Genomic DNA, 13,817 nt, shown 5'->3' with positions numbered 1-13,817 from the left:
AACAGGCCCTGGATGATCAAAGAGCCTCCTTTAATAGAGCAATATTAACAGGAGCACAGTGCAGAATGAGCTTTTAAAACTGACAAAAGACAGAAAGCTAGCCAAAATGACAAAAGAACTCTCCTCTAAAGAAATTCCAGGAAGAAATCACAGAGACAGAACTGCTCAAAACAGACACAAGCAATATAACTGAACAAGAATTTAGAATAACTGGCAAAAATTAATCGCTGGGCTTGAAAAAAGCATGGAAGCCATCAGAGAAGCTATTGATACAAAGACTAGAGACTTTCAAAAGGTTATAAATGAGGTGAATAATAAAATGGAAGCTGCCACTGCGTGGACTGAAGAAGCAGAGAGAAGAACAGGTGAATTAGAGGACACAGTTATAGCAAAAGAGAGGGCCGAGAAAAAGAAAGAAATTGATACAGGAGCACAAAAGGAGAATTCGAGACCTGAGTGATACAATCAAAAGGAACAATATCCATATCATAGGAGTTCCTGAAGAGGAAGAAAGAGAATAATGTCCTGAAGAGGTGCTGGATCAAGTTATAGCCAAAAACTGCTCTAATCTTGGGAAAGAAAAATATCTTGAAATTCAAGAGTCACATCGAACTCCCCTAAGACATAACTTGTACCAACCTTCGGCACAACATATCATAGTGAAACAGTCAAAATATAAAGAGAGAATTCTGAAAGCAGCTACATATAAAAGGGCCATAATATACAAAAGGAAACCTATCAAAGTGGTTACAAACCTATCTATGGAAACTTGGCAGGCCAGAAAGGAATGGCAGGAAATCTTCAATGTGATGAAGAGGAAGAATATGCAGCCAAGGATATTTTGTCCAGCAAGCCTCTCATTCAAAATATAAGAAGAGATAAAGGTTTTCCCAAATAAACAAACATTGAGAGAATTCATCATCACCAGACGAGCCCTACAAAAAATCCTAAGAGGGACTCTATGAGAGAAATGTAGCAACAAATAGAAGACAACCGAGATATAAATACAAACATGAACTCTACAGAACACACAATGAGTCTAAACATTTTTCAAAAACACTGAATGTAAATGGACTGAATGCTCCAATCAAATGACACAGGGTAGCAGAATAAATAAAAAACCAAAATCCATCTATTTGCTATCTACAAGAGACTCACCTTAGACCTGAAGACACCTTCAGACAGAAGGGGATGGAGAGTAAGGGGATGGAGAACTATCCATTATGTGACTGGACATCAAAAGAAAGCTGGAGTAGCCATACTTATATCAGACAAACTGGACTTTAAAGTAAAGGCAGTAACGAAACATGAAAAAGGGCATTATATAATAATTACAGGGTCTCTACATCAAGACGAGCTAACAATTATAAACATCTATGCACAAGATTCGAGCGCACCAAAATACATAAAACTAATCACAAACAGAAACAATCTTATTGATATGAATGTGCTAATTGCAGGGGACGTTAATACTCCACTTACAACAATGGACAGGTCAACCAGACAAAAAATCACTAAAGAAACAATGGACCTGAACGGCACTTTGGAATCGATGGAACTGACAGATATATTTAAAACTCTGCATCCTGAAGCTAGGGAATTCACTTTCTTCTCAAGTGCGCATGGCACATTCTCCAAGATATATCACATACTGGGTCATAAAACAGCACTCCATAAATACAAATGAATGAGATCATACCATGCACATTTTCAGATCACAGTGCTATGAAACTTTAAATCAAACACAGGAAAAAGTCTGGAAAACTTCCATAAATGTGGAGGTTAAAAACCACCCTACTGAAAAATGATTGGGGCAATCAGACAATTAGAGTAAAAATTTTAAAAATATATGGAAACAAATAAAAACGAAAATACAACAATCCAAACTCCCTGGGACACAGGAAAGGCAATCCTAAGAGGAAAGTTTATTACAATCCAGGCCTATTTCAACAAACTAGAAAAAGTGCAAATTCAAATCTAACAAAGCACCTAAGGAAACTAGAAGGGGAGCAACAAGAGCACCCCAAACCTAGCAGAAGAAGAGAAATAATAAAGATCAGGGCAGAAATAAACAATATAAAAATCAAAAAAACAATTGAAGAGTTGAATGACACCAAGTGTACGTTTTTTGAAAAATTGAACAAAAGTAATTAACCTCTAGCTAGGCTCCTCAAAAGAGAGAGAGAGAGAGAGAGAGAGAGAGAGAGAGAGAGAGAGAGAGAGAGAGAGAGAACACCCAAATAAACAAAATCATGAATAAAAATGGATTTATTACAACTGATCCCTCAGAAATAGAAGCAATCATCAGAGATTACTATGAAAAATTATATGCCTACAACCTGAACAATCTAGAAGAAATGGACAAATTCCTAAACACATATGCACTACCAAAATTCAAACGGGAAGCGACAGAAAACCTGAACAGACCCATAACCAGTGAAGAAATCGATTCAGTTATCAAAAATCTCCCAATGAATAAAAGGCAAGGGCCAGATGGATTCCCAGCAGAATTCTAAACAGACATTTAAAGCAGAGTTAACACCCATCCTTCTCAAGTTATTCCAAAAAACAGAAATACAAAGAAGAAATCCGGACTCTTTCTACAAAGCAAGTATTACCTTGATTCCCAAACCAGGGACCCTACAAAAGAGAGATCGACAGGCCAATATCTGTAATGCATACAGATGCAAAAATACTCAGCAAGATACTAGCAAATCAAATTCAACAACACATAAAAAGAATTATCCAGTATGATCAAGTGGGATTAATTCCTGAGTTACAGGGCTAGTTCAATTTCACAAATCCACAATGTGATACATCACATTAACAAAAGAAAAGATAAAAACCATATGATCCTGTCAATATATACAGAAAAGGCATTTAACAAAATGCAACATCCCTTAATAAAAACCTTCGAGAAAGTCAGGAAAGAGGAACTACTTAAACATTATTAAAGCAATTTATGAAAAGCCCACAGCTAATATCATCCTCAATGGGGAAAAACTGAGAGCTTTGCCCCTGAGATCAGGAACATGACAAGAACGTCCACTCTCATCAATGTTGTTTAACATCATATTGGAAGTCCTAGCATCAGCAATCAGATAACAAAAGGAAATAAAAGGCATCAGAATTGGTAAAGAAGAAGTCAAACTTTCAATTTTCACAGACATGATACTCTACATAGAAAACCCAATCGACTCCACCAGAAGCCTACTAGAACTGATCCATGAATTCATGGCAGGGTATAAAATCAACGTACAGAAATCGGTTGCATTTTTATATACCAATAATGAAGCAACAAAAAGAGAAATCAAGAAACTGATCCCATTCACAATTGCACAAAAAACCATAAAATACCTAGGAATAAACCTAACCAAAGATGTAAAAGACCTGTATGATGAAAACTACAAAAAGCTTATGAAATAAACTAAAGACACAAAGAAATGGAAAAACATTTCATGCTCATGGATCAGAAGAATAAACATTGTTAAAATGTCATTATTACCCAAAGTAATTTACACATTCAATGCAATCCCAATCAAAATTGAGCCAGCATTCTTCTCAACATTACAACAAACTATCCTAAAATTCTATGGAACCACAAAAAAAACCAAATAGCCAAAGCAATATTGAAGAAAAAAACCAAAACAGAAGGCATCACAATCCCAGACTTTAGCCTCTACTACAAAGCTGTCATCACCAAGACAGTATGCTACTGGCACAAAAACAGACACATAGACCAACGGAATAGAATAGAAAGCCCAGAACTAGACCCACAAGTGTATGGCCAACTAATCTTTGACAAAGCAGGAAAGACTATCCAATGACAAAAAGACAACCTCTTTAACAAGTGGTGCTGGGAGAGATGAACAACAACATGCAGAAGAATGAAACTAGACTGCTTTCTTACACCATACACAAAAATAAACTCACAATGGATGAAGGACCTGAATGTGAGACAGGAAACCATCAAAACCCTAGAGGAGAAAGCAGGAAGCAGCCTCCTTGACCTCAATCACAGCAATTTCCTACTCAGCACATCCCCAAGGCAAAGAAATCAAGACCAAAAATGAACTACTGGGACCTCATCAAGATAAAAAGCTTCTACACTGCAAAGGAAACAATCAAGAAAACTAATAGACAACTGACAGAATGGGAAAAGATAGTTGCAAATGGCATATTGAATAAAGGACTAGTTTCCAAAATCTACAAGGAACTCACCAAACTCCACACCCAAAAAACGAGCAATCCAGTGAAGAAATGGGCAAAAGATATAGACACTTCTCCAAAGAGGACATCCAGATGGCCAACAGGCACATGAAACAATTCTCAGTGTCATTCATCATCAGGGATATACAAATCAAAAACACACTGAGGTACCACCTCACAACCGTCAGAGTGGCTAAAATGAACAAATCAAGAGACTATAGATGCTGGCGAGGATGTGGAGAATCAGGCACCCTCCTACACTGATGGTGGGAATGTAAACTGGTAGAGCAGCTCTGGAAAATTGTGTAGAGGTTCCTCAAAAAACTATCAATAGAACTCCCCTATGACCCAGCAATAGCACTGCTGGAGATCTACCCAAGGGATATAGAAGTGTTTATGCATAGGGGCACATGTACCCCAATGTTCATAGCAGCAATTTCAACAGCCATATCATGGGAAGAGCCTAAATGTCCACCAACTGATGAAAGGGTCAAAAAGATGTGGTGTATGTATATGTATGTATGAATGTGTGTGTATACACACACCCACACATATACAATGGAATACTACATGGCAATGAGAAAGAATAAAATCTGGCCATTCGTAGCAAAGTGGATGGACCTCGAAGGTGTCATGCTAAGTGGACTAAGTCAGATAGAGAAGGACAGATACTATATGTTTTCACTAATAGGTCTAACAGGAGAAACCAAACAGGGAACCATAGTAAGGGGAAAGAAGGGGGAAGAGTTAGGGAGAGGGAGGGAGGCAAATCATGAGAAACTCTTGAATACTAAAAACAAATTGAGGGCTGAAGGGGGAAGCGGGAGAGGGGAAGGGGTAGGGGAATGGCAGTCATGGAGAGGGGCAGTTGCAGGGAAGAGTACTGGGTGTTATATGGATCCAACTTGGTAATAAGCTATTTAATTAAAAACATAATAAAATAAAAGGGGACCTGCATGGCTCATCAATTGAGTTGAGTGTCCAACTTTGGCTCAAGTCATGATCTCTCAGTTCGTCGGTTCAAGCCCCACACTGGGCTCATGGTTGTTAGCTCAGAGCATGCTTTGGATCCTCTCTCCCCCTCTCTCTGCCCGTTCCCTGCCTGAACTCACACACACACACACACACACTCTCTCTCTCTCTCTCTCTCTCTCTCTCTCTCAAAAATTAATAAACATTAAACATATATTCAAAATAGCACATTAAAAGAATATCACACTGTTGTTAAGTAGGATTTATCCATCAAATGCAAGAATAGTTCAACCTATGAAAATAAGTAAGTGTGATACACATATTAACAGAATGAAGAATAAAAATATGATCTCAATAAATGCAGAAAAAGCATTTCACAAAATTCAACAGTTATTAAGATAAAAACTCTCAAAAAATCAGGTATAGATGTAACATCCTTCGCCAAAATAAAGGCCACATATGACAAGCTCACAGAAAACATCATATTCGATAAAAGCTTTACCTCTACAATCAGTTAGAAGGCAAGGAAGCCTATTCTCACCACCTCTATTCAACACAGAAGTCCCAACCAGAGCAACTAGACGAGAATACAAATGAATAAAACTAAATTGTAAAGGAAGAAGATAAAATTGTCTCTGTTTTGCCTATGATCTTACATATAGAAAACCATAAAGCCTCCACCAAAAAACTTTCAGAACAGTTTATCCAAAGCTATTAAAGTTGCAAGATACAAAATAAATATACAAAAAATAAGCTGCATTTCTTAAACTAAAGTGAGCTATCAGACAGAAAAATTAAGAAAACAATTTTCTTACAATAGCCTCTAAAGAATAAAATATGTTTGCATCCATATGTTTGTATTCATAGGTCTAACAGGAGAGACCTGGCAGGGGACCATGGGGAGAGGAAGGGGGAAAGAGAGCGGGAAAGAGTGAGGGACACAGATCAAGGGAGACTACTGAATATTGAAAACAAACCATGGACTGAAAGGGGAGGGGGAGGGAGGGAGGGGGTGATGGTCATGGTGGGGGGCACTTGTGGGGAGAAGCACTGGGTGTTATATGGAAACCAGTTTGACAATAAACTATTATTAAAAAAAAAAAAAACAGCTGAGAGAAGGAATGGCAGAACCTGGATTCTGTCAATATACAGTGTACTTCAAATAAGTCAGATGCAACATGTGTTTGACCATAGGAGCAAAAGTATTATTATTGTTTTTTATAATACAATATACTCAGTTCTGGTACTGATATTCAAATCAATGTAAACTACTCTTTGTATTGATTGCTTATAATAGGTTCATCTTTAGGTATAAAATGACTTTCCAAATGAGAAATAAGTCATAGATTTAAAAAAAAAAGAATAAAATATTTAGGTGTAAATATAACTGAGTAAGTGGAAGACCTGTACACTAAAAACTGTTAAGACATAGATGAAATAAACTGAAAACACAGCAAATAAAAAAATATATCATGTTTATGGATTAGAAGAATTATTACTGTTAAAATGGCTATACTATACAAAACCATTCACAGATTTAATGCAATCTCTACCAAAATTCCCATCACAAAAAGAGAAGAAATTATACTAAAACTCATCTGGAACCACTGAAGACCCTGACAAGCTAAAGCAATCCTGAGCAAGAACAAAGCTGGAGGCATCACACTTTTGACATCAAACTATATTTACTAAGCTATGGTTATCAAAAAAGTAAGGCACTAGCATAAGAACAGACACATAAATTTGAGTAACAGAACAGGGAGCTCAGAAATAAACCCATACGTATATGACCAATTAATTTATGACTAAGGTGCCAAGCATACACAGTGAAGAAATGATAGTTCCCTTGAATTAATAGTATTGGGGAAACTGGATATCAACATGCAAAAGAATAAAAATTGACCCTTACACCATATTCAAAAATCAACTGAGAACACATTAAAGATTTATATATAGGACCCAAAACCATAAAAATCCTAGAAGAAAAGACAAAGAAAATGTTCCCTGACATTTTTTCTTCACAATGATTTTTTTGGCTATGACACCAAAAGCATAGGCAACAAAAGCTTAAAAGAGACAATTAGGATTATATGAAACCAAAAAGTCTCTGCACAACAAAGGAAACTCAACAAAATTAAAAGGCAAGAAACATACTGAAACAGTAACTTCGAACCATGTATCTGATAACTCCTATAATTCCTACAACTAAGAAGCAAAATACAAATAACCTGCCAGACTTAATAATGGACAAAGGAATTGAATACACGTTTCTCCAAAGACATACAAATAGCCAAAAGGTATCACTACAGAGCCCAACGTGGGGCTCTAACTCACAAATTATGAGATTATGACCTGAGCCGAAGTCAGATGCTAAGCTGACAGAGTCACCCAGATGCCTCAAGCAATGATACATGCAACAATATGGACAAATTTCCAGAGTTATGCTGAGAAAAAATTCCCAATTCCAAAATATTGCCATATGTATGGCTCCACTTACAAACATTTTAAATGATAAAATTCTTAAAAACAGAAAACAGATTACTGGCTGCCAGAAAATATGAGGCAGCAGAGGTGGAGGGAAGTAGGTATGTCTATAAAAAGGCAAAATAAGAGAACCTTGTGGCGATAGAAATATTCTGACTCTTGATTATATTAATGTCACTATCCTGGTTCTGATATTGTACTACTGTTTTATAAGATGTTATCAATGTAAGACTTGGATCTCTTTGTATTTATTATAACTATGTATAAAGTTATTATTAATAATATTCATATTGTAATATGAATCCTTAAATATCTCAAAAATATGAAGTATAACAAAGAAAACCAGGACCTGTCTTCTGTCAAAAACAACCAAAAAACTGAACCAAATATGTGAATCAACTGTTTTCAGATACTAGACAACCAGTAGCACAGTAATGTGTGATCACTAAAATAAGGGAAACAAAGGAAGTGAGTCACACAATTTACCAACACTGTTTGTCTAGAGACATTTATAGATCAAAAAGGAACAACACAGAGCAAAGCGCTGTAAATATCTGTAAACATTAGTAAAGAAGAATGGAAGAACTGGATTCTGTATGACAGAACAGAAAGAGAGTTATGAAAAGAAACTAGAAAAAGTAAAAATTCAATATCTAACAGAGCACCTAAGGAAACTAAAAGGGGAACAGCATGAGCACCTCAAACCCAGCAGAAGAAGATAAATAATAAAGATGAAGGCAGAAATAAACAACACAGAATCAAAAAAAAAAACCAAACAATTGATGAGATGAATGAAACTAAGAAAAAAAATTTTTTAAATAAACAAAATTGATAATCTTCTAGCTAGGCTCCTCAGGAAAAAAAGAGAACACCAATTAGACAAAATCATAAATGAAAATGGATCTATTACAACCAAACCCTCAGAAACACAAGGAATCATCAGAGATTACTATGAAAAATTATATGCCTACAGCCTGAACAATCTAGAAGAAATGGACAAATTGCTAAAGACATATACACTACCAAAATTCAAATGGAAAGAGATAGAAAATCTGAACAGATGCCTAACCAGTGAAGAAATTGAATCAGTTATCAAAAATCTCTCAACAAATGAGAGCCCTGGGACAGATGGCTTCCCAGGGGAATTATACCAGACATTTACAGCAGAGTTAACACCCATTCTTCTCAAACTATTCCAAAAAATAGAAATAGAAGGGAAACTTCTAGACATATTCTACAAAGCCAGCACCACTTTGATTCTCAAACCAGAGACCCAACATAAAAAGAGAACTATAGGCCAATATCCTCAATGACTACAATGCAAAAATACTCAACAAGATACTAGCAAATCAAATTCAACAGCATATAAAAAGCATTATCCACCATGATCAAGTGGGATTCATTCCTGAGTTACAGGGCTGGTTCAATATTCATAAATCCATTACTGTGATACATCACATTAACAAAAGAAAAGATAAAAACCATATGATCCTGTCAATAGATGCAGAAAAAGCATTTGACAAAACTTCTTTTAAAAACCCTCGAAAAACGTGGGATAGAAGGAACTTACTTAAACATTATTAAAGCAGTTTATGAAAAGCCCACAGCTAATATCATCCTCAATGGGGAAAAACTGAGAGCTTTCCCCCTGAGATCAGGAGCACGACAGGGATGTCCACTCTCACCACTGTTGTTTAACATCGTGCTGGACGTCCTAGCATCAGCAATCAGACAACAAAGGATATAAAGGCATCAGAATCGGCAAAGAAGAAGTCAAACTTTCAATTTTCACAGACGACATGATACTCTACATGGAAAACCTGACAGACTCCACCAGAAACCTACTAGAACTGATCAATGAATTCAGTAAAGTCGCAGGGTACAAAATCAACATGCAGAAATCAGTTGTGCTTTGATATACCAATAATGAAGCAACAGAAAGAGAAATCAAGAAACTGATTCCATTCAAAGCTGCACAAAAAATATAAAATACCTAGGAATAAACCTAACCAAAGATGTAAAAGATTTGCATGCTGAAAACTATAGAATACTTATGAAGGAAACTGAAGATGACACAAAGAAATAGAAAAACATTCCATGCTCCTGGATCAGAAGAATAAATTTTGTTAAAATGTCATTACTACCCAAAGCATTCTACACATTCAATGCAATCCCAATCAAAATTGCACCAGCATTCTTCTCAAAGCTAGAACAAACTATCCTAAAATTTGTATGAAACCAAAAGGACCCCAAATAGCCAAAGTAATATTGAAGAAGAAAACCAAAACGGGAGACATCACGATCCCAGACTTTAGCCTCTACTACAAAGCTGTCATCATCTAGATAGTATGGTACTGGCACAAAAACAGACACACAGACCAATGGAATAGAACAGAGAACCCAGAACTGGACCCACAAGTGCATGGCCAACTAATCTTTGACAAAGCAGGAAAGACTATCCAATGAAAAAAAGACAGCCTCTTTAACAGGTGGTGCTGGGAAAACTGGACAGCAACATGCAGAAGAATGAAACTAGACCACTTTTTTACACCATACACAAAAATTAACTCAAAATGGCTGAAGGGCCTGAATGTGAGACAGGAAACCATCAAAACCCTAGAGGAGAAAGCAGGAAGCAGCCTCCTTGACCTCAATCACATCAATTTCCTACTCAGCACATCCCCAAGGCAAAGAAATCAAGACCAAAAATGAACTACTGGGACCTCATCAAAAGCTTCTGCACTGCAAAGGAAACAATCAAGAAAACTAATAGACAACTGACAGAATGGGAAAAGATAGTGGCAAATGGCATATTGGATAAAGGGTTAGTTTCCAAAATCTACAAGGAACTCACCAAACTCCACACCCAACAAACAAATAACCCAGTGAAGAAACGGGCAGAAGACATGAATAGGCACTTCTCCCTCTTGAGGGAGGACATCCAGATGGCCAACAGGCATATGAAACGATGCTCAGCATCACTCATCATCAGAGAAATACAAATCAAAACCACACTGAGATACCACCTCACGCCAGTCAGAGTGACTAAAATGAACAAATCAGGAGACTCCAGATGCTGGCGAGGATGTGGAGAAACAGCACCCTCCTACACTGATGGTGGGAATGTAAACTGGTACAGCCACTCTGGAAAACAAATGTGGTGGTTCCTCAAAAAATTAGCAATATAACTCCCCTATGACCCAGCAATAACCCTGCTAGTAATTTACCCTAGTGATACAGGAGTGCTGATGCATAGGGGCACATGTACCCCAATGTTCACAGCAGAACTTTCAACAATAGCCAAATCATGGAAAGAGCCTAAATGTCCATCACCTGATGAATGGATCAAGAAGATGTGGTCTATATATACAATGGAATACCATACGGCAATGAGAATGAAATCTGGCCATTTGTAGCAATGTGGCTGGAACTTGAGGGTGTTATGCTAAGTGAAATAAGTCAGGCAAAGGACAGATACCATATGTTTTCACTCATAATTTGAAAAGGAGAAACTTAACAGAGGACCATGGGGAAGGGAAAGGTGAAAAAATAGATGGGATGTGTGTGGTGGAAAGGGGTAGGGGGGGTGATGGGTATGGAGTAGGGCACTTGTGGGGATGAGCACTGGGTGTTATATGGAAACCAAGCTGACAACTATAAAAAATAATAAAATAAAATAATATAAAATATAAAATAAAATAAATAAAACATCAAATAAGTTCTCAGTATTGTGTCATATTTGACCAAGTCTGTATCAAAATTAACCACCACAGGTAGAAAGTAAATTAAGAAACTGAAATTATAACTCAGAGTGAATGTGAAATCACAATTTCAGGGTCTGATGTAAAAAACCATTTAGTGGTTTCTTAAAACAAATTTATTGAGATATATCTGGTATACCATAAACTTCACGTATGTCTAGAATCTGTTGTCTTTGGCATATAGTATATAGACCAGTGAAACCATGGACACAATTAAAATAAAAGATTTGCATCATCCCCAAAAGTTTTCTCATGTCTTTTTATAATCCATCTCTCTTTTCAACACTATTAGTAGACAACCACTGAACTGGTTTAAGGCATTATAAATTATCAGCATTTTCCAGTATTTTACGTAAATCAAATTCAAAATGTTCATCAGACTTCTCTACTCCCCAAACCAACAACTTTATACTCCCTAGAATCTACATCTACTTCCTTCCTTTCACCCACTACCTACTCACTAGACTGGCTCTCTGCCAGTATCATCCTATTAAATGGGATTCTCTTAAAAATCACCAGTGGCCTTCTAATTGCAGAACACAACAGCCCCTAAGCAGTACATTCTACTAGACTACCCCGCAGTAGTTGAAATCATTATTACCCTGATCTTTGAAAAAAAAAAAAATCCTCCTCCTTAGCCAATTATAACCTCCATTTCTCGGTTTCTTTGTGACAGTTCCTCTTTTTCTGTCCTCTAAGGTATTCTCAAGTCTATAAAGTCTCTTTTGCAGCTCTAGACTATCATAGCAGTAGTTGTTACACCAATAGAAGCAAACATTTATTGTGCTTTGTCATATGCTAAGCACTTTGTTAGGAGCTTCATATAAGCTTATTGATTCCTCATAACAATCTTATGAAGTACATAATAATGTTATCCCCATTTCAAATACACACAAAATTGGAGAGAATAACATACTGAACCTCCATAAACCCATAACTCAGCTTTAATAATTATCAACATTTTGCCAATCTTGATTCATTAATCCCCACATTCACATTTTTACCTAATGCAGTATTTAAGAGCAAATTTTAGAATTCATGCGTAAATACTTCAATATATATCTTTAACAGGTGCTTACTGTTTCTCCAACAAGTTCTATTTTATAATTATGCTGTGTGGCAATAGTAGATATCCTCCTCTATTAAATGGCAGATTCCCTGTTGCCAGAGAGACAAAATCCAAATTCTTTAGCATTCTTTATATTCTCTGGCAAATAAGAGTCTTCAAGTATAGATCCAACCTACCTTTCCTACTTTTCCATCCATCATTTTTCTGTACTACGCCCTAGCCAGTTTGGAGTATCTAACATTCCTTGAACATGCCTTGCAGTTTCATGTCTCTAAACCTCTGCTTTTATGATGTAAAACATTCTATAAGGCCCTGTAGCTATCTGGCAGAATTCTAGGTATCCAGTTGACAGTTGCTACCATAAAAGCTAATCCTGAAATTACAAAATGGGAAATATAAACTTTCTAGAATCTTTTCCTCTTGAGCAATGTTTTATAAAAAAAAACACTAAATTATTAAATATCTATTGTCTTTCTCTTAATCTTATCTTACTCTCTTATTCTTTAATCCTTTATGTATGCTCTTAAGAAAACTAACATTTTGGCAAGCTTAACAATTATGTAACATGTCATTTCACCAAAAGATAATATTACATCTAAAAAACTTTTGATTTCTAAAATTAAAAAGTGAAAATAAGTTTTACCCTGGAGTGTATGCTACAAAAATAAAGTCTTCGAAAAATGCAAAAGACAAAAACCTATCATTCTTAAGATCACTGAGCTAAAAATTCGGTAGCTTATTTTTCCTACATAGTATCCTTCTCCAAAACTGTACAACTTTAATATGTAGTCAAAAAAATATGCAACTTAATTAAAGCATATGTTATAATCATCCCAGTTTATATTTCCTTTTTTAGGCTTATTTTTGAGAGAGTGTACGCACACATGTGCAAGCATGCATAAGTGGGGGAGGGGCAGAGAGGAGAGAGAATCTCAAGGAGGCTCTGAGCTGTCAGCATAGAGTCTGACATGGGGCCCAATCTCATGAACCATGAGATCATGACCTTGCTGAAATCAAGAGTCAGACGCCTAATCGACTGAGCTACACAGGTGCCCCTCATCCCTGTTTTTCTTTAAGAAAATAATATTTTACTACAAAGTATTTATAAAGAACAAAACAATGAAGCTTTGAGAGTTTTTAAAACTGTTTTTTTTAATTTTTATTAATGTTTTATTTATTTTTGATACAGAGGGAAACAGAGCATGAGAGGGGGAGGGGCAGAGAGAGAAGGAGACACAGAACTGGAAGCAGGCTCCAGGCTCTGAGCTAGCTGTCAGCACAGAGCCTGACGCGGGGCTCGAACCCACGAACGTGAGATCTGA

General features: G+C 36.4%; 1 protein-coding gene across 1 annotated transcript in view; it reads right to left on the bottom strand.

Moving 5' to 3' along the window:
• Positions 1 to 12,720, bottom strand: part of DOCK3 (dedicator of cytokinesis 3) — a 351,466-nt gene extending 338,746 nt beyond the window's left edge. Inside the window, exon 1 of the mRNA XM_029916016.1 lies at positions 12,672 to 12,720. Within this exon, the coding sequence (XP_029771876.1) occupies positions 12,672 to 12,695 (24 nt within the window). The 5' untranslated portion in view covers positions 12,696 to 12,720. The remainder of the gene's footprint in view (positions 1 to 12,671) is intronic.
• Between the last annotated feature and the right edge of the window lie 1,097 nt (positions 12,721 to 13,817).

This window comes from Suricata suricatta, chromosome 12 (assembly GCF_006229205.1).
Source record: "Suricata suricatta isolate VVHF042 chromosome 12, meerkat_22Aug2017_6uvM2_HiC, whole genome shotgun sequence".
NCBI classification, from domain to species: Eukaryota; Metazoa; Chordata; class Mammalia; order Carnivora; family Herpestidae; genus Suricata; species Suricata suricatta.
Note: the sequence above shows the minus strand (reverse complement) of the source record. Positions and strands in the feature narration are given on the sequence as shown.